The sequence below is a fragment of the Engystomops pustulosus genome, chromosome 3, assembly GCF_040894005.1.
Source record: "Engystomops pustulosus chromosome 3, aEngPut4.maternal, whole genome shotgun sequence".
In the NCBI taxonomy this organism is placed as follows: domain Eukaryota; kingdom Metazoa; phylum Chordata; class Amphibia; order Anura; family Leptodactylidae; genus Engystomops; species Engystomops pustulosus.
Window position 1 is genome coordinate 236,218,757 of NC_092413.1, and position 25,588 is coordinate 236,244,344.

The 25,588-nt window shown below is 50.1% G+C and overlaps 1 protein-coding gene across 1 annotated transcript in view; it reads right to left on the reverse strand.

Moving 5' to 3' along the window:
- Positions 1 to 666: 666 nt before the first annotated feature.
- The window catches only part of MPV17 (mitochondrial inner membrane protein MPV17), a 45,052-nt gene continuing 20,130 nt past the window's right edge, over positions 667 to 25,588 (reverse strand). The window contains exons 2-7 of the mRNA XM_072144289.1: positions 25,284 to 25,399; positions 3,937 to 4,029; positions 3,662 to 3,757; positions 1,607 to 1,639; positions 1,480 to 1,532; positions 667 to 1,138 (exon numbers count right to left, since the gene is read on the reverse strand). Of these exons, the coding sequence (XP_072000390.1) occupies positions 1,069 to 1,138; positions 1,480 to 1,532; positions 1,607 to 1,639; positions 3,662 to 3,757; positions 3,937 to 4,029; positions 25,284 to 25,399 (461 nt within the window). The 3' untranslated portion in view covers positions 667 to 1,068. The remainder of the gene's footprint in view (positions 1,139 to 1,479; positions 1,533 to 1,606; positions 1,640 to 3,661; positions 3,758 to 3,936; positions 4,030 to 25,283; positions 25,400 to 25,588) is intronic.

Sequence of the window (25,588 nt, forward strand, 5' to 3'; positions counted from 1 at the left end):
ATCAATCCACTAGGACCGTCCACCAACCACAATCTTACCGATCATCCGACGTGTCACATTTCGCACCTTGACCTGAACCTACAGGTTCCTCTATATTTTTGCACCCAACATCCTTGAAACTCCTGCTCACCATCTCCACCAACGCAACTTCTGCCCCTAAAACTATTCTTTGCCTCCTACTAATATTATACTGAGGGTCTATAAAGGTCTAGCCAGAAGGGTCTGGCTGCTTTAGTAACTATAATAACTAGTCCTGAAGATGCCCTTCCAAGCCTTGGCTTCCGATTGTCCAGATGTTCTCCAGCTTCAGGCAACACTTTATTGTAGGCAAATATAACAATCTTCCAAACATATCCCTGAGATGGATCTTAGGAAACAGGATGGGGAGGTCAGGCTTCAGCCATATGGACCAGTATAGGAGTCCACAAACTACATTGAGATACCTCCACCAGCTAGAATGGTGGAGGCCTCAGTCCATAAGGGCGCGGTCACACCTGGGATTTACATTGCATTTGGAAACATGGATAGGAGATTTGCTTAGTTGCATTTTGTTTACATGTTAAAATCACATTGTGTAAATAATAGGTTAGCCCAAGGTGAGCCCAAGGTTTGCCCAAGGTTTGCCCAAGGTTTGCCCAAGGTTTGCCCAAGGTTTGCCCAAGGTGAGCCCAAGGTGAGCCCAAGGTGAGCCCAAGGTGAGCCCAAGGTGAGCCCAAGGTGAGCCCAAGGTGAGCCCAAGGTGAGCCCATGGTTAGCACAATGCATTTACATTGCAAATCTCCTCTCCACGTTGTGTTTCACACAAGCAATGCACTCACCACATGTCTATGCAGCTTAAGGCAGTGAAATGTTTTATGAAAACTTGAACCTTGTGAGATGTTCAGGGAGTGAACATGAACATCAGAAAGTGACCCCCAATCCTAAGTCCAGACAATTCACATGGCCTTTATATGCAAGTCACATCCTAGAGTCCTCGTTCTCGTCTGGAAGACTGAACATCTACACCCTGAAGGTAGAGGAGGCCCAGGTTCCACAGATGATGCAGTTTCTGGATGTGGACAGATGAGGTCACGCCTGGTTTGCCTTCCAGGACAGGTAAGAGTTCCAGATGATGGCCACGACCTGCACCACCGCCAGCCTGGACAAGAAGATACAACATTGTCATACACAGTATCTTCTAATGGGGTGGACCCTCAGCAACTTCTACTGCAGCCCAAACATGAAGAGTGACATGAGTGCACCCCCGACAGAAGCCGGAACCAGGAGAAGGGACAATCCGGAGAATACTGAGACTTTGCAGCCATTGTTGGCCATCTGCATGGATAGTACCCCAGGTCCACGCTTCTAGCACAGTCAAGAGAGCCGCTCATTGTTCTATTTGAGCTTCCCAGCCAAGGACATGACCCCTCTGTAGGAAGTCCACAGGTGCAGCCGCAGGTCTCCTGCCGAATCACCATAAACACAGATCTAGGCACTCACCGGTAGTGCAACGGGATGAAGTAGAAATTAGCGATCTGCACGGCCGGCCAAATCTGCAATGAGAGAGGAGATAAGACCAGGAGCCACGTGTGCCAAGGCCACGGCATGAAACCTGATAGAAACTTACATAATAATTGGTGATCAAAGCGTCTTTATAGTCCTGCAAGAAATAGGACAAAACTAAGTAACTGGGCAACAATCCTAAGCACATATACATGGAGATAAGACACGGGCCCCCATATACATGGAGATAAGACTTGGGGCCCCATATACATAGAGATAAGACATGGGGCCCCATATACATGGAGATAAGACATGGGGCCCCATATACATGGAGATAAGACATGGGGCCCCATATACATGGAGATAAGACGTGGGGCCCTATATACATGGAGATAAGACATGGGGCCCCATATACATGGAGATAAGATGTGGGGCCCTAAATACATGGAGATAAGACACGGGCCCCCAAATACATGGAGATAAGACATGGGGCTCTATATACATGGAGATAAGACATGGGGCCCCATATACATGGAGATAAGACACGGGCCCCCAAATACATGGAGATAAGACATGGGGCTCTATATACATGGAGATAAGACATGGGGCCCCATATACATGGAGATAAGACATGGGGCCCCCATGTAAATGGAGATAAGACATGGGGCCCCCATGTACATGGAGATAAGACATGGGGCCCCCATATACATGGAAATAAGACGTGGGGCCCCATACACATGGAAATAAGACATGGGGCCCCATACACATGGAGATAAGACATGGGGCCCCATATACATGGAGATAAGACATGGTGCCTAATATACATGGAGATAAGACATGGGGCCCCCATATACATGGAGATAAGACATGGGGCCCCCATATACATGGAGATAACAAATGGGGGCCCCATATACATGGAGATAAGACGTGGGGCCCCATAAACATGGAGATAAGACATGGGGCCCCATACACATGGAGATAAGACATGGGGCCCCATATACATGGAGATAAGACATGGGGCCCCATATACATGGAGATAAGACATGGGGCCCCATATACATGGAGATAAGACATGGGGCCCCCATATACATGGAGATAACACATGGGGCCCCCATATACATGGAGATAACACATGGGGGCCCCATATACATGGAGATAACACATGGGGGCCCCATATACATGGAGATAACACATGGGGGCCCATATACATGGAGATAAGACATGGGGCCCCCATATACATGGAGATAAGACATGGGGCCCCCATATACATGGAGATAAGACATGGGGCCCCCATATACATGGAGATAACACATGGGGGCCCATATACATGGAGATAAGACATGGGGCCCCATATACATGGAGATAAGACATGGGGCCCCCATATACATGGAGATAAGACATGGGGGCCCCATATATATGGAGATAAGAATTGGGGCCCCATATACATGGAGATAAGACATGGGGCCCCATATACATGGAGATAAGACATGGGCGCCCCATATACATGGAGATAAGACATGGGGCCCCCATATACATGGAGATAAGACATGGGGCCCCCATATACATGGAGATAAGACATGGGGCCCCCATATACATGGAGATAAGACATGGGGCCCCCATATACATGAAGATAAGACATGGGCGCCCCATATACATGGAGATAAGACATGGGGCCCCATATACATGGAGATAACACATGGGGGCCCATATACATGGAGATAAGACATGGGCGCCCCATATACATGGAGATAAGACATGGGGCCTCCTCTTCCTCTATCTATATCACATTCTTACCTTCCGAGCCTTTGCGGCTTCTTCTTTAATGAGTTGTGTGCTGAGCCCAGAGGAGACATTAATGTGATGTCACTTGGTTAGATGGGGTCTTCTCTGCGCCCCCTTACCATGATGTGGTTTATAAATAGGGGTCGGGGTGTAATGGGTCACTTATTTCAGCATCTGCAGGTCGCTTGTCGTCATTGTCACTTCCCCGTTACATCTCTGATGTTTGAAGAACTAATATGTTTTGCTCACCCCGACCTCCTGTCACCGTCACCAAGACTTTCTCATCAGACTTTATTTACACACATTATACTTTCCAGATGAGACATGGAGGAGGGTCCAACACATGAAGACCCCAACACCCTCCCCAGCAGTAACCCTTCCTCTGCCAGGGATTTACCCTTTTCAGCTTGTCCCAGATCTCCACTTTAGAGAGTCCATTCAAGGAGCCAACAATGGTCAGGAAGCATCCAAGAAAACAAGGAGCAAACCCACCCTGCAAGAGAAGACGTAGAGCGCTGAGGACCAGAACCAGACCATACAAGGCAGCAGAACCAGGTCTAAGATCAAAGTACAGCACTGTCCCCCCAAAGACCCAGAGCACGGCACCTTCACCACTGATCACAGGGTCTTCTGTACTGGCTGAGGGGGTGAAACCACTATGGCTGTCCTTACCTGGTCCAATAGCATCTTCTTCACAGCTATAGACTTACTGCTACCAGGAATAAGGCGGTCAAGAACTTTGTACCATCCCCCGACTACGGGACCCTGTGGAAGAAGAGAACCAAACGTAGTACATGTCAAATCTGTTAATCTGTAACAGACCACATCTCCACCTCCATATACAACACCCATCTGCCCCAACGCCTCCACCTCTACGTACAAGACACATCTGTCCCAACGCCTCCACCTTTACGTACAAGACACATCTGTCACAACTCCTCCACCTCTACGTACAAGACACATCTGTCCCATCCCCTCCACCTCCATATACAACACACATCTGCCCCAATGCCTCCACCTCTACGTACAAGACACATCTGTCCCAACGCCTCCACCTCTAGGTACATGACACATCTGTCCCAACACCTCCACCACTACGTACAAGACACATCTGTCCCAACACCTCCACCTACATATACAACACACATCTGCCCCAACGCCTCCGACTCTACGTACAAGACACATCTGTCCCGACACCTCCACCTTTACAATACAAGACACATCTGTCCCAACGCCTCCACCTCTACATACAAGAGACATCTGTCCCATCGCCTGAACCTCTACTTACAAGACACATCTGTCCCATCCCCTCCACCACAACGTACAAGAGACATCTGTCCCATCCCCTCCACCTCTATGTACAAGTGACATCTGTCCCATCCCCTCCACCTCTACGTACAAGAGACTTCTGTCCCATCCCCTCCACCTCTACGTACAAGAGACTTCTGTCTAATCCCCTCCACCTCTGAGTACAAGACACATCTGTCCCAACGCCTCCACCTCTACGTACATGACACATCTGTCCCAACGCCTCCACCTCTACGTACATGACACATCTGTCCCAACGCCTCCACCTCTACGTACAAGACACATCTGTCCCAACGCCTCCACCTCTATAGACAAGACACATCTGCCCCAACGCCTCCACCTCTATAGACAAGACACATCTGCCCCAACGCCTCCACCTCTATGTACAAGACACATCTGTCCCAACGCCTCCACCTCTACGTACAAGACACATCTGTCCCAACGCCTCCACCTCTACGTACAAGACACATCTGTCCCAACGCCTCCACCTCTACGTACAAGACACATCTGTCCCAACGCCTCAACCTCTATAGACAAGACACATCTGCCCCAACGCCTCCACCTCTACGTACAAGACACATCTGCCCCAACGCCTCCACCTCTACGTACAAGACACATCTGCCCCAACGCCTCCACCTCTACGTACAAGACACATCTGTCCCAACTCCGCCACCACTACGTACAAGACACATCTGTCCCAACGCCTCCACCTCTACGTACATGACACATCTGTCCCAACACGTTCACCTCTACGTACATGACACATCTGTCCCATCGCCTGAACCTCTACTTACAAGACACATCTGTCCCATCGCCTCCACCACAACGTACAAGAGACATTTGTCCCATCCCCTCCACCTCTATGTACAAGTGACATCTGTCCCATCCCCTCCACCTCTACGTACAAGAGACTTCTGTCTAATCCCCTCCACCTCTGAGTACAAGACACATCTGTCTTAACGCCTCCACCTCTACGTACAAGACACATCTGTCCCAACGCCTTCACCTCTACGTACAAGACACATCTGCCTCAACGCCTCCACCTCTATAGACAAGACACATCTGCCACAACGCCTCCACCTCTACGTACAAGACACATCTGTCCCAACGCCTCCACCTCTACGTACAAGACACATCTGTCCCAACGCCTCCACCTCTACGTACAAGGCGCATCTGTCCCAACTCTGCCACCACTACGTACAAGACACATCTGTCCCAACGCCTTCACCTCTACGAACATGACACATCTGTCCCAACGCCTCCACCTCTACGTACATGACACATCTGTCCCAACGCCTCCACCTCTACGTACAAGACACATCTGTCCCAACTCCACCACCACTACATACAAGACACATCTGTCCAAACGCCTCCGCCTCTACGTACAAAACGCATCTGTCCCAACTCCGCCACCACTACGTACAAGACACATCTGTCCCAACGCCTCCACCTCTACGTACATGACACATCTGTCCCAACGCCTTCACCTCTACGAACATGACACATCTGTCCCAACGCCTCCACCTCTACGTACATGACACATCTATCCCAACGCCTCCACCTCTATGTACATGACACATCTGTCCCAACACCTCCACCTCCATATACAACACACATCTGCCCCAACGCCTCCGACTCTACGTACAAGACACATCTGTCCCGACACCTCCACCTCTACGGTACAAGACACATCTGTCCCAACGTCTCCACCTCTACATACAAGAGACATCTGTCCCATCGCCTGTACCTCTACTTACAAGACACATCTGTCCCATCCCCTCCACCACTACGTACAAGAGACATCTGTCCCATCCCCTCCACCTCTATGTACAAGAGACATCTGCCCCAACGCCTCCAACTCTACGTACAAGACACATCTGTCCCAACTCCGCCACCACTACGTATAAGACACATCTGTCCCAACGCCTCCACCTCTACGTACATGACACATCTGTCCCAACGCCTTCACCTCTATGTACAAGACACATCTGTCCCAACGCCTCCACCTCTACGTACAAGACACATCTGTCCCAACGCCTCCACCTCTATAGACAAGACACATCTGCCCCAACGCCTCCACCTCTACGTACAAGACACATCTGTCCCAACGCCTCCACCTCTACGTACAAGACACATCTGTCCCAACGCCTCCACCTCTACGTACAAGACACATCTGTCCCAACGCCTCCACCTCTACGTACAAGACACATCTGTCCCAACGCCTCCACCTCTACGTACAAGACACATCTGTCCCAACGCCTCCACCTCTACGTACAAGACACATCTGTCCCAACGCCTCCACCTCTATGTACATGACACATCTGTCCCAACACCTCCACCTCCATATACAACACACATCTGCCCCAACGCCTCCGACTCTACGTACAAGACACATCTGTCCCGACACCTCCACCTCTACGGTACAAGACACATCTGTCCCAACGTCTCCACCTCTACATACAAGAGACATCTGTCCCATCGCCTGTACCTCTACTTACAAGACACATCTGTCCCATCCCCTCCACCACTACGTACAAGAGACATCTGTCCCATCCCCTCCACCTCTATGTACAAGAGACATCTACCCCAACGCCTCCAACTCTACGTACAAGACACATCTGTCCCAACTCCGCCACCACTACGTATAAGACACATCTGTCCCAACGCCTCCACCTCTACGTACATGACACATCTGTCCCAACGCCTTCACCTCTACGTACATGACACATCTGTCCCAACGACTCCACCTCTACGTACATGACACATCTGTCCCTATGCCTCCACCTCTATGTACAAGACACATCTGTCCCAACGCCTCCACCTCTATAGACAAGACACATCTGCCCCAACGCCTCCACCTCTACGTACAAGACACATCTGTCCCAACGCCTCCACCTCTACGTACAAGACACATCTGTCCCAACGCCTCCACCTCTACGTACAAGACACATCTGTCCCAACGCCTCCACCTCTACGTACAAGACACATCTGTCCCAACGCCTCCACCTCTACGTACAAGACACATCTGTCCCAACGCCTCCACCTCTATAGACAAGACACATCTGCACTAATGCCTCCACCTGTATATACAAGACACATCTGTCCCAACGCCTCAACATCTCTACACTGTATATATGTCCCAGGACCTCCTCCTCCTCCACCTCTACACTGTATATATGTCCCAGGACCTCCTCCTCCTCCATCTCTACACTGTATATATGTCCCAGGACCTCCACCTCCTCCTCCATCTCTACACTGTATATATGTCCCAGGACCTCCTCCTCCACCTCTACACTGTATATATGTCCCAGGACCTCCTCCTCCTCCATCTCTACACTGTATATATGTCCCAGGACCTCCACCTCCTCCTCCATCTCTACACTGTATATATGTCCCAGGACCTCCAACTCCTCCTCCATCTCTACACTGTATATATGTCCCAGGACCTCCACCTCCTCCTCCATCTCTACACTGTATATATGTCCCAGGACCATCTCCTCCTCCATCTCTACACTGTATATATGTCCCAGGACCTCCTCCTCCACCTCTACACTGTATATATGTCCCACCACCTCCTCCTCCTCCATCTCTACACTGTATATATGTCCCAGGACCTCCTCTTCCTCCATCTCTACACTGTATATATGTCCCAGGACCTCCACCTCCTCCTCCATCTCTACACTGTATATATGTCCCAGGACCTCCACCTCCATCTCTACACTGTATATATGTCCCAGGACCTCCACCTCCTCCTCCATCTCTACACTGTATATATGTCCCAGGACCTCCTCCATCTCTACACTGTATATATGTCCCAGGACCTCCACCTCCATCTCTACACTGTATATATGTCCCAGGACCTCCACCTCCTCCTCCATTTCTACACTGTATATATGTCCCAGGACCTCCATCTCCATCTCTACACTGTATATATGTCCCAGGACCTCCACCTCCTCCTCCATCTCTACACTGTATATATGTCCCAGGACCTCCACCTCCATCTCTACACTGTATATATGTCCCAGGACCTCCTCCTCCATCTCTACACTGTATATATGTCCCAGGACCTCCTCCTCCACCTCTACACTGTATATATGTCCCACCACCTCCTCCTCCTCCATCTCTACACTGTATATATGTCCCAGGACCTCCACCTCCATCTCTACACTGTATATATGTCCCAGGACCTCCACCTCCTCCTCCATCTCTACACTGTATATATGTCCCAGGACCTCCTCCATCTCTACACTGTATATATGTCCCAGGACCTCCACCTCCTCCTCCATCTCTACACTGTATATATGTCCCAGGACCTCCACCTCCTCCTCCATCTCTACACTGTATATATGTCCCAGGACCCCCACCTCCTCCTCCACCTCTACACTGTATATATGTCCCAGGACCTCCACCTCCTCCTCCATCTCTACACTGTATATATGTCCCAGGACCTCCACCTCCATCTCTACACTGTATATATGTCCCAGGACCTCCTCCTCCATCTCTACACTGTATATATGTCCCAGGACCTCCACCTCCTCCTCCATCTCTACACTGTATATATGTCCCAGGACCTCCACCTCCATCTCTACACTGTATATATGTCCCAGGACCTCCTCCTCCATCTCTACACTGTATATATGTCCCAGGACCTCCTCCTCCATCTCTACACTGTATATATGTCCCAGGACCTCCTCCTCCACCTCTACACTGTATATATGTCCCACCACCTCCTCCTCCATCTCTACACTGTATATATGTCCCAGGACCTCCACCTCCATCTCTACACTGTATATATGTCCCAGGAGCTCCTCCTCCATCTCTACACTGTATATATGTCCCAGGACGTCCTCCTCCATCTCTACACTGTATATATGTCCCAGGACCTCCACCTCCTCCATCTCTACACTGTATATATGTCCCAGGACCTCCACCTCCTCCTCCATCTCTACACTGTATATATGTCCCAGGACCTCCACCTCCACCTCTACACTGTATATATGTCCCAGGACCTCCTCCACCTCCACCTCTACAATGTATATATGTCCCAGGACCTCCTCCTCCTCCATCTCTACACTGTATATATGTCCCAGGACCTCCTCTTCCTCCTCCATCTCTACACTGTATATATGTCCCAGGACCTCCTCCTCCATCTCTACACTGTATATATGTCCCAGGACCTCCTCCTCCATCTCTACACTGTATATATGTCCCAGGACCTCCTCCTCCTCCATCTCTACACTGTATATATGTCCCAGGAGCTCCTTCTCCTCCATCTCTGCACTGTATATATGTCCCAGGACCTCCTCCTCCATCTCTACACTGTATATATGTCCCAGGACCTCCTCCTCCATCTCTACACTGTATATATGTCCCAGGACCTCCTCCTCCATCTCTACACTGTATATATGTCCCAGGACCTCCTCCACCTCTACACTGTATATATGTCCCAGGACCTCCTCCTCCACCTCTACACTGTATATATGTCCCAGGACCTCCACCTCCTCCTCCATCTCTACACTGTATATATGTCCCAGGACCTCCTCCTCCACCTCTACACTGTATATATGTCCCAGGACCTCCTCCTCCTCCACCTCTACACTGTATATATGTCCCAGGACCTCCTCCTCCACCTCTACACTGTATATATGTCCCAGGACCTCCTCCTCCATCTCTACACTGTATATATGTCCCAGGACCTCCTCCTCCATCTCTACACTGTATATATGTCCCAGGACCTCCACCTCCTCCTCCATCTCTACACTGTATATATGTCCCAGGACCTCCACCTCCTCCTCCATCTCTACACTGTATATATGTCCCAGGACCTCCACCTCATCCTCCATCTCTACACTGTATATATGTCCCAGGACCTCCACCTCCTCCTCCATCTCTACACTGTATATATGTCCCAGGACCTCCACCTCCTCCTCCATCTCTACACTGTATATATGTCCCAGGACCTCCTCCTCTACACTGTATATATGTCCCAGGACCTCCACCTCCTCCTCCATCTCTACACTGTATATATGTCCCAGGACCTCCACCTCCTCCATCTCTACACTGTATATATGTCCCAAGACCTCCTCCTCCTCCATCTCTACACTGTATATATGTCCCAGGACCTCCTCCTCTACACTGTATATATGTCCCAGGACCTCCACCTCCTCCTCCATCTCTACACTGTATATATGTCCCAGGACCCCCACCTCCTCCTCCACCTCTACACTGTATATATGTCCCAGGACCTCCACCTCCTCCTCCATCTCTACACTTTATATATGTCCCAGGAGCTCCTCCTCCATCTCTACACTGTATATATGTCCCAGGACCTCCACCTCCTCCTCCATCTCTACACTGTATATATGTCCCAGGACCTCCTCCTCCTCCATCTCTACACTGTATATATGTCCCAGGACCTCCTCCTCCATCTCTACACTGTATATATGTCCCAGGACCTTCTCCTCCATCTCTACACTGTATATATGTCCCAGGACCTCCACCTCCTCCTCCATCTCTACACTGTATATATGTCCCAGGACCTCCTCCTCCTCCTCCATCTCTACACTGTATATATGTCCCAGGACCTCCACCTCCTCCTCCATCTCTACACTGTATATATGTCCCAGGACCTCCTCCTCCTCTACACTGTATATATGTCCCAGGACCTCCACCTCCTCCACCTCTACACTGTATATATGTCCCAGGACCTCCTCCTCCTCCATCTCTACACTGTATATATGTCCCAGGACCTCCACCTCCTCCTCCATCTCTACACTGTATATATGTCCCAGGACCTCCACCTCCTCCATCTCTACACTGTATATATGTCCCAAGACCTCCTCCTCCTCCATCTCTACACTGTATATATGTCCCAGGACCTCCTCCTCTACACTGTATATATGTCCCAGGACCTCCACCTCCTCCTCCATCTCTACACTGTATATATGTCCCAGGACCTCCTCCTCCACCTCTACAATGTATATATGTCCCAGGACCTCCACCTCCTCCTCCATCTCTACACTGTATATATGTCCCAGGACCTCCACCTCCTCCTCCATCTCTACACTGTATATATGTCCCAGGACCTCCTCCTCCACCTCTACACTGTATATATGTCCCAGGACCTCCACCTCCTCCTCCATCTCTACACTGTATATATGTCCCAGGAGCTCCTCCTCCATCTCTACACTGTATATATGTCCCAGGACCTTCTCCTCCTCCATCTCTACACTGTATATATGTCCCAGGACCTCCTCCTCCATCTCTACACTGTATATATGTCCCAGGACCTCCTCCTCCTCCATCTCTACACTGTATATATGTCCCAGGACCTCCTCCTCCATCTCTACACTGTATATATGTCCCAGGACCTTCTCCTCCATCTCTACACTGTATATATGTCCCAGGAGCTCCTCCTCCTCCATCTCTACACTGTATATATGTCCCAGGACCTCCTCCTCCTCCATCTCTACACTGTATATATGTCCCAGGAGCTCCTCCTCCACCTCTACACTGTATATATGTCCCAGGACCTCCTCCTCCATCTATACACTGTATATATGTCCCAGGACCTCCTCCTCCATCTCTACACTGTATATATGTCCCAGGACCTTCTCCTCCATCTCTACACTGTATATATGTCCAAGGACCTCCTCCTCCTCCTCCATCTCTACACTGTATATATGTCCCAGGACCTCCTCCTCCTCCATCTCTACACTGTATATATGTCCCAGGACCTCCACCTCTTCCTCCATCTCTACACTGTATATATGTCCCAGGACCTCCTCCTCCTCCTCTACACTGTATATATGTCCAAGGACCTCCTCCTCCATCTCTACACTGTATATATGTCCCAGGACCTCCTCCTCCTCCTCTACACTGTATATATGTCCCAGGACCTCCTCCTCCTCCATCTCTACACTGTATATATGTCCCAGGACCTCCTCCTCCTCCTCTACACTGTATATATGTCCCAGGACCTCCTCCTCCTCCATCTCTACACTGTATATATGTCCCAGGACCTCCACCTCCTCCTCCATCTCTACACTGTATATATGTCCCAGGACCTCCACCTCCACCTCTACACTGTATATATGTCCCAGGACCTCCTCCTCCATCTCTACACTGTATATATGTCCCAGGACCTCCTCCTCCATCTCTACACTGTATATATGTCCCAGGACATCCTCCTCCATCTCTACACTGTATATATGTCCCAGGACCTCCACCATCTCTACACTGTATATATGTCCCAGGACCTCCACCTCCTCCTCCATCTCTACACTGTATATATGTCCCAGGACCTCCACCTCCTCCTCCATCTCTACACTGTATATATGTCCCAGGACCTCCATCTCCATCTCAACACTGTATATATGTCCCAGGACCTCCACCTCCATCTCTACACTGTATATATGTCCCAGGACCTCCTCCTCCATCTCTACACTGTATATATGTCCCAGGACCTTCTCCTCCTCCACCTCTACACTGTATATATGTCCCAGGACCTCCTCCTCCTCTATCTCTACACTGTATATATGTCTCAGGACCTCCACCTCCTCCTCCTCTATACTGTATATATGTCCCAGGACCTCCTCCTCCATCTCTACACTGTATATATGTCCCACCACCTCCTCCTCCTCCACCTCTACACTGTATATATGTCCCAGGACCTCCACCTCCTCCTCTACACTGTATATATGTCCCAGGACCTCCACCTCCTCCTCCATCTCTACACTGTATATATGTCCCAGGACCTCCACCTCCTCCTCCATCTCTACACTGTATATATGTCCCAGGACCTCCTCCTCCTCCATCTCTACACTGTATATATGTCCCAGGACCTCCTCCTCCTCCATCTCTACACTGTATATATGTCCCAGGACCTCCACCTCCTCCTCCATCTCTACACTGTATATATGTCCCAGGACCTCCACCTCCTCCTCCACCTCTACACTGTATATATGTCCCAGGACCTCCTCCTCCATCTCTACACTGTATATATGTCCCGCCACCTCCTCCTCCTCCACCTCTACACTGTATATATGTCCCAGGACCTCCACCTCCTCCTCCACCTCTACACTGTATATATGTCCCAGGACCTCCTCCTCCATCTCTACACTGTATATATGTCCCAGGACCTCCACCTCCTCCTCTACACTGTATATATGTCCCAGGATCTCCTCCTCCTCCATCTCTACACTGTATATATGTCCCAGGACCTCCACCTCCTCCTCCATCTCTACACTATATATATGTCCCAGGACCTCCACCTCCTCCTCCATCTCTACACTGTATATATGTCCCAGGACCTCCACCTCCTCCTCCACCTCTACACTGTATATATGTCCCAGGACCCCCACCTCCTCCTCCACCTCTACACTGTATATATGTCCCAGGACCCCCACCTCCTCCTCCACCTCTACACTGTATATATGTCCCAGGACCTCCACCTCCTCCTCCACGTCTACACTGTATATATGTCCCAGGACCTCCTCCTCCATCTCTACACTGTATATATGTCCCAGGACCTCCTCCTCCATCTCTACACTGTATATATGTCCCAGGACCCCTACCTCCTCCTCCACCTCTACACTGTATATATGTCCCAGGACCTCCACCTCCTCCTCCACGTCTACACTGTATATATGTCCCAGGACCTCCTCCTCCACCTCTACACTGTATATATGTCCCAGGACCTCCACCTCCTCCTCCATCTCTACACTGTATATATGTCCCAGGACCTCCACCTCCTCCTCCATCTCTACACTGTATATATGTCCCAGGACCTCCTCCTCCATCTCTACACTGTATATATGTCCCAGGACCCCTACCTCCTCCTCCACCTCTACACTGTATATATGTCCCAGGACCTCCACCTCCTCCTCCATTTCTACACTGTATATATGTCCCAGGACCTCCTCCTCCATCTCTACACTGTATATAATGTCCCAGGACCTCCACCTCCTCCTCCATCTCTACACTGTATATATGTCCCAGGACCTCCACCTCCATCTCTACACTGTATATATGTCCCAGGACCTCCTCCTCCATCTCTACACTGTATATATGTCCCAGGAGCTCCTCCTCCATCTCTACACTGTATATAATGTCCCAGGACCTCCTCCTCCACCTCTACACTGTATATATGTCCCAGGACCTCCTCCTCCATCTCTACACTGTATATATGTCCCAGGACCTCCACCTCCTCCTCCATCTCTACACTGTATATATGTCCCAGGACCTCCTCCTCCATCTCTACACTGTATATATGTCCCAGGACCTCCACCTCCATCTCTACACTGTATATATGTCCCAGGACCTCCACCTCCTCCTCCATCTCTACACTGTATATATGTCCCAGGACCTCCTCCTCCATCTCTACACTGTATATATGTCCCAGGACCTCCACCTCCATCTCTACACTGTATATATGTCCCAGGACCTCCACCTCCATCTCTAAACTGTATATATGTCCCAGGACCTCCTCCTCCATCTCTACACTGTATATATGTCCCAGGACCTCCTCCTCCATCTCTAAACTGTATATATGTCCCAGGACCTTCTCCTCCTCCATCTCTACACTGTATATATGTCCCAGGACCTCCACCTCCTCCTCCACCTCTACAATGTATATATGTCCCAGGACCTCCACCTCCTCCTCCATCTCTACACTGTATATATGTCCCAGGACCTCCTCCTCCATCTCTACACTGTATATATGTCCCAGGAGCTCCTCCTCCATCTCTACACTGTATATATGTCCCAGGACCTCCTCCTCCATCTCTACACTGTATATATGTCCCAGGACCTCCTCCTCTACACTGTATATATGTCCCAGGACCTCCTCCTCCTCCATCTCTACACTGTATATATGTCCCAGGACCTCCACCTCCTCCTCCATCTCTACACTGTATATATGTCCCAGGACCTCCTCCTCCATCTCTACACTGTATATATGTCCCAGGACCTTCTCCTCCTCCATCTCTACACTGTATATATGTCCCAGGACCTCCACCTCCTCCTCCACCTCTACACTGTATATATGTCCCAGGACCTCCACCTCCTCCTCCATCTCTACACTGTATATATGTCCCAGGACCTCCTCCTCCTCCATCTCTACACTGTATATATGTCCCAGGACCTTCTCCTCCATCTCTACACTGTATATATGTCCCAGGACCTCCACCTCCTCCTCCATCTCTACACTGTATATATGTCCCAGGACCTCCTCCTCCATCTCTACACTGTATATATGTCCCAGGACCTTCTCCTCCTCCATCTCTACACTGTATATATGTCCCAGGACCTCCACCTCCTCCTCCACCTCTACACTGTATATATGTCCCAGGACCTCCACCTCCTCCTCCATCTCTACACTGTATATATGTCCCAGGACCTCCTCCTCCACCTCTACACTGTATATATGTCCCAGGACCTCCTCCTCCATCTCTACACTGTATATATGTCCCAGGACCTTCTCCTCCATCTCTACACTGTATATATGTCCCAGGACCTCCTCCTCCTCCATCTCTACACTGTATATATGTCCCAGGACCTCCACCTCCTCCTCCATCTCTACACTGTATATATGTCCCAGGACCTCCACCTCCTCCTCCTCTACACTGTATATATGTCCCAGGACCTCCACCTCCTCCTCCATCTCTACACTGTATATATGTCCCAGGACCTCCACCTCCTCCTCCATCTCTACACTGTATATATGTCCCAGGAGCTCCACCTCCTCCTCCATCTCTACACTGTATATATGTCCCAGGACCTCCACCTCCTCCTCCATCTCTACACTGTATATATGTCCCAGGAGCTCCTCCTCCATCTCTACACTGTATATATGTCCCAGGACCTCCTCCTCCATCTCTACACTGTATATATGTCCCAGGACCTCCTCCTCCTCCATCTCTACACTGTATATATGTCCCAGGACCTCCACCTCCTCCTCCATCTCTACACTGTATATATGTCCCAGGACCTCCACCTCCTCCTCCATCTCTACACTGTATATATGTCCCAGGACCTCCTCCTCCTCCATCTCTACACTGTATATATGTCCCAGGACCTCCTCCTCCTCCATCTCTACACTGTATATACGTCCCAGGACCTCCACCATCTCTACACTGTATATATGTCCCAGGACCTCCACCTCCTCCTCCATCTCTACACTGTATATATGTCCCAGGACCTCCTCCTCCATCTCTACACTGTATATATGTCCCAGGACCTTCTCCTCCATCTCTACACTGTATATATGTCCCAGGAGCTCCTCCTCCATCTCTACACTGTATATATGTCCCAGGACCTCCTCCTCCATCTCTACACTGTATATATGTCCCAGGACCTCCACCTCCTCCTCCATCTCTACACTGTATATATGTCCCAGGACCTCCACCTCCTCCATCTCTACACTGTATATATGTCCCAGGACCTCCACCTCCTCCTCCATCTCTACACTGTATATATGTCCCAGGACCTCCTCCTCCTCCATCTCTACACTGTATATATGTCCCAGGACCTCCACCTCCTCCTCCATCTCTACACTGTATATATGTCCCAGGACCTCCACCTCCTCCATCTCTACACTGTATATATGTCCCAGGACCTCCACCTCCTCCTCCATCTCTACACTGTATATATGTCCCAGGACCTCCTCCTCCTCCATCTCTACACTGTATATATGTCCCAGGACCTCCACCTCCATCTCTACACTGTATATATGTCCCAGGACCTCCACCTCCTCCATCTCTACACTGTATATATGTCCCAGGACCTCCTCCTCCTCCATCTCTACACTGTATATATGTCCCAGGACCTCCACCATCTCTACACTGTATATATGTCCCAGGACCTCCACCTCCTCCTCCATCTCTACACTGTATATATGTCCCAGGACCTCCTCCTCCTCCATCTCTACACTGTATATATGTCCCAGGACCTCCACCTCCACCTCTACACTGTATATATGTCCCAGGACCTTCTCCTCCATCTCTACACTGTATATATGTCCCAGGACCTCCTCTTCCATCTCTACACTGTATATATGTCCCAGGACCTCCTCCTCCATCTCTACACTGTATATATGTCCCAGGACCTCCACCTCCATCTCTACACTGTATATATGTCCCAGGACCTCCACCTCCATCTCTACACTGTATATATGTCCCAGGACCTCCTCCTCCATCTCTACACTGTATATATGTCCCAGGACCTCCACCTCCTCCTCCACCTCTACACTGTATATATGTCCCAGGACCTCCACCTCCTCCTCCATCTCTACACTGTATATATGTCCCAGGACCTCCACCTCCTCCTCCATCTCTACACTGTATATATGTCCCAGGACCTCCTCTTCCATCTCTACACTGTATATATGTCCCAGGACCTCCACCTCTTCCTCTGCACTGTATATATGTCCCAGGACCTCCACCTCCTCCTCCTTTACACTGTATATATGTCCCAGGACCTCCACCTCCTCTTCCATCTCTACACTGTATATATGTCCCAGGACCTCCACCTCCTCCTCCTTTACACTGTATATATGTCCCAGGACCTCCACCTCCTCTTCCATCTCTACACTGTATATATGTCCCAGGACCTCCACCTCCTCCTCCACCTCTACACTGTATATATGTCCCAGGACCTTCTCCTCCATCTCTACACTATATATATGTCCCAGGAGCTCCTCCTCCATCTCTACACTGTATATATGTCCCAGGAGCTCCTCCTCCATCTCTACACTGTATATATGTCCCAGGACCTCCTCCTCCATCTCTACACTGTATATATGTCCCAGGACCTTCTCCTCCATCTCTACACTGTATATATGTCCCAGGAGCTCCTCCTCCATCTCTACACTGTATATATGTCCCAGGACCTCCTCCTCCATCTCTACACTGTATATATGTCCCAGGACCTCCTCCTCCTCTACACTGTATATATGTCCCAGGACCTTCTCCTCCTCCATCTCTACACTGTATATATGTCCCAGGACCTCCACCTCCTCCTCCACCTCTACAATGTATATATGTCCCAGGACCTCCACCTCCTCCTCCATCTCTACACTGTATATATGTCCCAGGACCTCCTCCTCCATCTCTACACTGTATATATGTCCCAGGAGCTCCTCCTCCATCTCTACACTGTATATATGTCCCAGGACCTCCTCCTCCATCTCTACACTGTATATATGTCCCAGGACCTCCTCCTCTACACTGTATATATGTCCCAGGACCTCCTCCTCCTCCATCTCTACACTGTATATATGTCCCAGGACCTCCACCTCCTCCTCCATCTCTACACTGTATATATGTCCCAGGACCTCCTCCATCTCTACACTGTATATATGTCCCAGGACCTCCACCTCCTCCTCCATCTCTACACTGTATATATGTCCCAGGACCTCCTCCTCCATCTCTAAACTGTATATATGTCCCAGGACCTTCTCCTCCTCCATCTCTACACTGTATATATGTCCCAGGACCTCCACCTCCTCCTCCACCTCTACAATGTATATATGTCCCAGGACCTCCACCTCCTCCTCCATCTCTACACTGTATATATGTCCCAGGACCTCCTCCTCCATCTCTACACTGTATATATGTCCCAGGAGCTCCTCCTCCATCTCTACACTGTATATATGTCCCAGGACCTCCTCCTCCATCTCTACACTGTATATATGTCCCAGGACCTCCTCCTCTACACTGTATATATGTCCCAGGACCTCCTCCTCCTCCATCTCTACACTGTATATATGTCCCAGGACCTCCACCTCCTCCTCCATCTCTACACTGTATATATGTCCCAGGACCTCCTCCTCCTCTATCTCTACACTGTATATATGTCCCAGGACCTCCACCTCCATCTCTACACTGTATATATGTCCCAGGACCTCCTCCTCCTCCACCTCTACACTGTATATATGTCCCAGGACCTCCTCCTCCTTCTCTACACTGTATATATGTCCCAGGACCTCCACCTCCTCCTCCATCTATACACTGTATATATGTCCCAGGAGCTCCTCCTCCATCTCTACACTGTATATATGTCCCAGGACCTCCACCTCCTCCTCCATCTCTACACTGTATATATGTCCCAGGACCTCCACCTCCTCCTCCATCTCTACACTGTATATATGTCCCAGGACCTTCTCCTCCTCCTCTACACTGTATATATGTCCCAGGACCTCCTCCTCCTCCATCTCTACACTGTATATATGTCCCAGGACCTCCTCCTCCTCCATCTCTACACTGTATATATGTCCCAGGACCTCCACCTCCTCCATCTCTACACTGTATATATGTCCCAGGACCTCCTCTTCCTCCATCTCTACACTGTATATATGTCCCAGGACCTTCTCCTCCTCCATCTCTACACTGTATATATGTCCCAGGACCTCCACCTCCTCCTCCATCTCTACACTGTATATATGTCCCAGGACCTCCTCCTCCTCCATCTCTACACTGTATATATGTCCCAGGACCTCCACCTCCTCCTCCATCTCTACACTGTATATATGTCCCAGGACCTCCACCTCCTCCTCCACCTCTACACTGTATATATGTCCCAGGACCTCCACCTCCTCCTCCATCTCTACACTGTATATATGTCCCAGGACCTACTCCTCCTCCATCTCTACACTGTATATATGTCCCAGGACCTCCTCCTCCTCCATCTCTACACTGTATATATGTCCCAGGACCTCCTCCTCCTCCATCTCTACACTGTATATATGTCCCAGGAGCTCCTCCTCCTCCATCTCTACACTGTATATATGTCCCAGGACCTCCTCCTCCTCCATCTCTACACTGTATATATGTCCCAGGACCTTCTCCTCCTCCATCTCTACACTGTATATATGTCCCAGGACCTCCTCCTCCTCCATCTCTACACTGTATATATGTCCCAGGACCTCCTCCTCCTCCATCTCTACACTGTATATATGTCCCAGGAGCTCCTCCTCCATCTCTACACTGTATATATGTCCCAGGACCTCCTCCTCCATCTCTACACTGTATATATGTCCCAGGACCTCCACCTCCTCCATCTCTACACTGTATATATGTCCCAGGACCTCCTCCTCCACCTCTACACTGTATATATGTCCCAGGACCTCCACCTCCATCTCTACACTGTATATATGTTCCAGGACCTCCACCTCCACCTCTACACTGTATATATGTCCCAGGAGCTCCTCCTCCTCCATCTCTACACTGTATATATGTCCCACCACCTCCTCCTCCTCCACCTCTACACTGTATATATGTCCCAGGACCTTCTCCTCCTCCATCTCTACACTGTATATATGTCCCAGGACCTCCTCCTCCTCCATCTCTACACTGTATATATGTCCCAGGACCTCCACCTCCTCCTCTACACTGTATATATGTCCCAGGACCTCCACCTCCTCCTCCATCTCTACACTGTATATATGTCCCAGGACCTCCACCTCCTCCTCCATCTCTACACTGTATATATGTCCCAGGACCTCCACCTCCACCTCCATCTCTACACTGTATATATGTCCCAGGACCTCCACCTCCATCTCTACACTGTATATATGTCCCAGGACCTCCACCTCCATCTCTACACTGTATATATGTCCCAGGACCTCCACCTCCTCCTCCATCTCTACACTGTATATATGTCCCAGGACCTCCTCCTCCATCTCTACACTGTATATATGTCCCAGGACCTCCACCTCCACCTCCATCTCTACACTGTATATATGTCCCAGGACCTCCACCTCCATCTCTACACTGTATATATGTCCCAGGACCTCCTCCTCCTCCATCTCTACACTGTATATATGTCCCAGGACCTCCTCCTCCATCTCTACACTGTATATATGTCCCAGGACCTCCACCTCCTCCTCTAAACTGTATATATGTCCCAGGACCTCCACCTCCTCCTCTACACTGTATATATGTCCCAGGACCTCCTCCTCCATCTCTACACTGTATATATGTCCCACCACCTCCTCCTCCTCCACCTCTACACTGTATATATGTCCCAGGACCTTCTCCTCCTCCACCTCTACACTGTATATATGTCCCAGGACCTCCACCTCCTCCTCTACACTGTATATATGTCCCAGGACCTCCTCCTCCATCTCTACACTGTATATATGTCCCACCACCTCCTCCTCCTCCACCTCTACACTGTATATATGTCCCAGGACCTTCTCCTCCTCCACCTCTACACTGTATATATGTCCCAGGACCTCCTCCTCCACCTCTACACTGTATATATGTCCCAGGACCTCCTCCTCCTCTATCTCTACACTGTATATATGTCCCAGGACCTCCACCTCCTCCTCTACACTGTATATATGTCCCAGGACCTCCACCTCCTCCTCCATCTCTACACTGTATATATGTCCCAGGACCTCCACCTCCTCCTCCACCTCTACACTGTATATATGTCCCAGGACCTCCACCTCCTCCTCTACACTGTATATATGTCCCAGGACCTCCACCTCCTCCTCTACACTGTATATACGTCCCAGGACCTCCACCTCCTCCTCCATCTCTACACTGTATATATGTCCCAGGACCTCCACCTCCATCTCTACACTGTATATATGTCCCAGGACCTCCACCTCCATCTCTACACTGTATATATGTCCCAGGACCTCCACCTCCATCTCTACACTGTAGATATGTCCCAGGACCTCCACCTCCATCTCTACACTGTATATATGTCCCAGGACCTCCTCCTCCTCCATCTCTACACTGTATATATGTCCCAGGACCTCCTCCTCCATCTCTACACTGTATATATGTCCCAGGACCTCCACCTCCTCCTCTAAACTGTATATATGTCCCAGGACCTCCACCTCCTCCTCTACACTGTATATATGTCCCAGGACCTCCTCCTCCATCTCTACACTGTATATATGTCCCACCACCTCCTCCTCCTCCACCTCTACACTGTATATATGTCCCAGGACCTTCTCCTCCTCCACCTTCTCCTCCTCCACCTCTACACTGTATATATGTCCCAGGACCTCCACCTCCTCCTCTACACTGTATATATGTCCCAGGACCTCCTCCTCCATCTCTACACTGTATATATGTCCCACCACCTCCTCCTCCTCCACCTCTACACTGTATATATGTCCCAGGACCTTCTCCTCCTCCACCTCTACACTGTATATATGTCCCAGGACCTCCTCCTCCACCTCTACACTGTATATATGTCCCAGGACCTCCACCTCCTCCATCTCTACACTGTATATATGTCCCAGGACCTCCTCCTCCTCCATCTCTACACTGTATATATGTCCCAGAACCTCCTCCTCCTCTATCTCTACACTGTATATATGTCCCAGGACCTCCACCTCCTCCTCCATCTCTACACTGTATATATGTCCCAGGACCTCCACCTCCTCCTCCACCTCTACACTGTATATATGTCCCAGGACCTCCTACTCCTCTACAATGTATATATGTCCCAGGACCTCCACCTCCTCCTCTACACTGTATATATGTCCCAGGACCTCCACCTCCTCCTCTACACTGTATATATGTCCCAGGACCTCCACCTCCTCCTCCATCTCTACACTGTATATATGTCCCAGGACCTCCACCTCCTCCTCCATCTCTACACTGTATATATGTCCCAGGACCTCCTTCTCCTCCACCTTTACACTGTATATATGTCCCAGGACCTCCTCCTCCTCCATCTCTACACTGTATATATGTCCCAGGACCTCCTTCTCCTCCACCTCTACACTGTATATATGTCCCACCACCTCCTCCTCCATCTCTACACTGTAAATATGTCCCACCACCTCCTCCTCCATCTCTACACTGTATATATGTCCCAGGACCTCCTCCTCCTCCATCTCTACACTGTATATATGTCCCAGGACCTCCACCTCCTCCTCCATCTCTACACTGTATATATGTCCCAGGACCTCCACCTCCTCCTCCATCTCTACACTGTATATATGTCCCAGGACCTCCACCTCCTCCTCCATCTCTACACTGTATATATGTCCCAGGACCTCCACCTCCTCCTCCATCTCTACACTGTATGTATGTCCCAGGACCTCCACCTCCTCCATCTCTACACTGTATATATGTCCCAGGACCTCCTCCTCCTCCTCCATCTCTACACTGTATATATGTCCCAGGACCTTCTCCTCCATCTCTACACTGTATATATGTCCCAGGACCTCCACCTCCTCCTCCATCTCTACACTGTATATATGTCCCAGGACCTCCTCCTCCTCCATCTCTACACTGTATATATGTCCCAGGACCTCCTCCTCCATCTCTACACTGTATATATGTCCCAGGACCTCCTCCTCCATCTCTACACTGTATATATGTCCCAGGACCTCCTCCTCCATCTCTACACTGTATATATGTCCCAGGAGCTCCTCCTCCATCTCTACACTGTATATATGTCCCAGGACCTCCTCCTCCATCTCTACACTGTATATATGTCCCAGGACCTCCTCCTCCTCCATCTCTACACTGTATATATGTCCCAGGACCTCCTCCTCCTCCATCTCTACACTGTATATATGTCCCAGGACCTTCTCCTCCTCCTCCATCTCTACACTGTATATATGTCCCAGGACCTCCACCTCCTCCTCCATCTCTACACTGTATATATGTCCCAGGACCTCCACCTCCATCTCTACACTGTATATATGTCCCAGGACCTCCACCTCCATCTCTACACTGTATATATGTCCCAGGACCTCCACCTCCTCCTCCTCTTCTGCACTGTATATATGTCCCAGGACCTCCACCTCCTCCTCCATCTCTACACTGTATATATGTCCCAGGACCTCCACCTCCTCTTCTACACTGTATATATGTCCCAGGACCTCCACCTCCTCCTCCATCTCTACACTGTATATATGTCCCAGGACCTCCACCTCCTCCTCCATCTCTACACTGTATATATGTCCCAGGACCTCCACCTCCTCTTCTACACTGTATATATGTCCCAGGACCTTCTCCTCCATCTCTACACTGTATATATGTCCCAGGACCTCCTCCTCCATCTCTACACTGTATATATGTCCCAGGACCTCCTCCTCCTCTATCTCTACACTGTATATATGTCCCAGGACCTTCTCCTCCATCTCTACACTGTATATATGTCCCAGGACCTCCTCCTCCTCCATCTCTACACTGTATATATGTCCCAGGACCTCCTCCTCCTCCATCTCTACACTGTATATATGTCCCAGGACCTCCACCTCCTCCTCCATCTCTACACTGTATATATGTCCCAGGACCTCCTCCTCCTCCATCTCTACACTGTATATATGTCCCAGGACCTCCACCTCCTCCTCCATCTCTACACTGTATATAATGTCCCAGGACCTCCACCTCCTCCTCTATCTCTACACTGTATATATGTCCCAGGACCTCCACCTCCTCCTCCATCTCTACACTGTATATATGTCCCAGGACCTCCTCCTCCTCCATCTCTACACTGTATATATGTCCCAGGACCTCCTCCTCCATCTCTACACTGTATATATGTCCCAGGACCTCCACCTCCATCTCTACACTGTATATATGTCCCAGGACCTTCTCCTCCATCTCTCTATGAGACTTCTATTTCGACACTCCACATTCTCCACCGGTTTCATAGAAGACGTTAGTCTTTGTGCGGAGGGTTAATGGGGAGGGGCATAGCTGCCGTTTTGTAATGGGAGGTCTCAATGTTACCACAAAACAGAATCCAACTGCCATCATCTTCATGGTCCTCTCTGAGCTGTGACCGTGGAGACCTTTCTTCTCCACCAACTGCTGAGAGATGACATCTCCGACCCCCACCAGAGACCCTGCGAGAGGAAAGACATGTGAGGGCTCTGCAGTGTAGGGGGGGGAGGTCTGTTAGGGGTCTGCAGTGTAGGGGGGGAGGTCTGTTAGGGGTCTGCAGTGTAGGGGGGGGGAGGTCTGTTAGGGGTCTGCAGTGTAGGGGGGGGGAGGTCTGTTAGGGGTCTGCAGTGTAGGGGGGAAGGTCTGTTAGG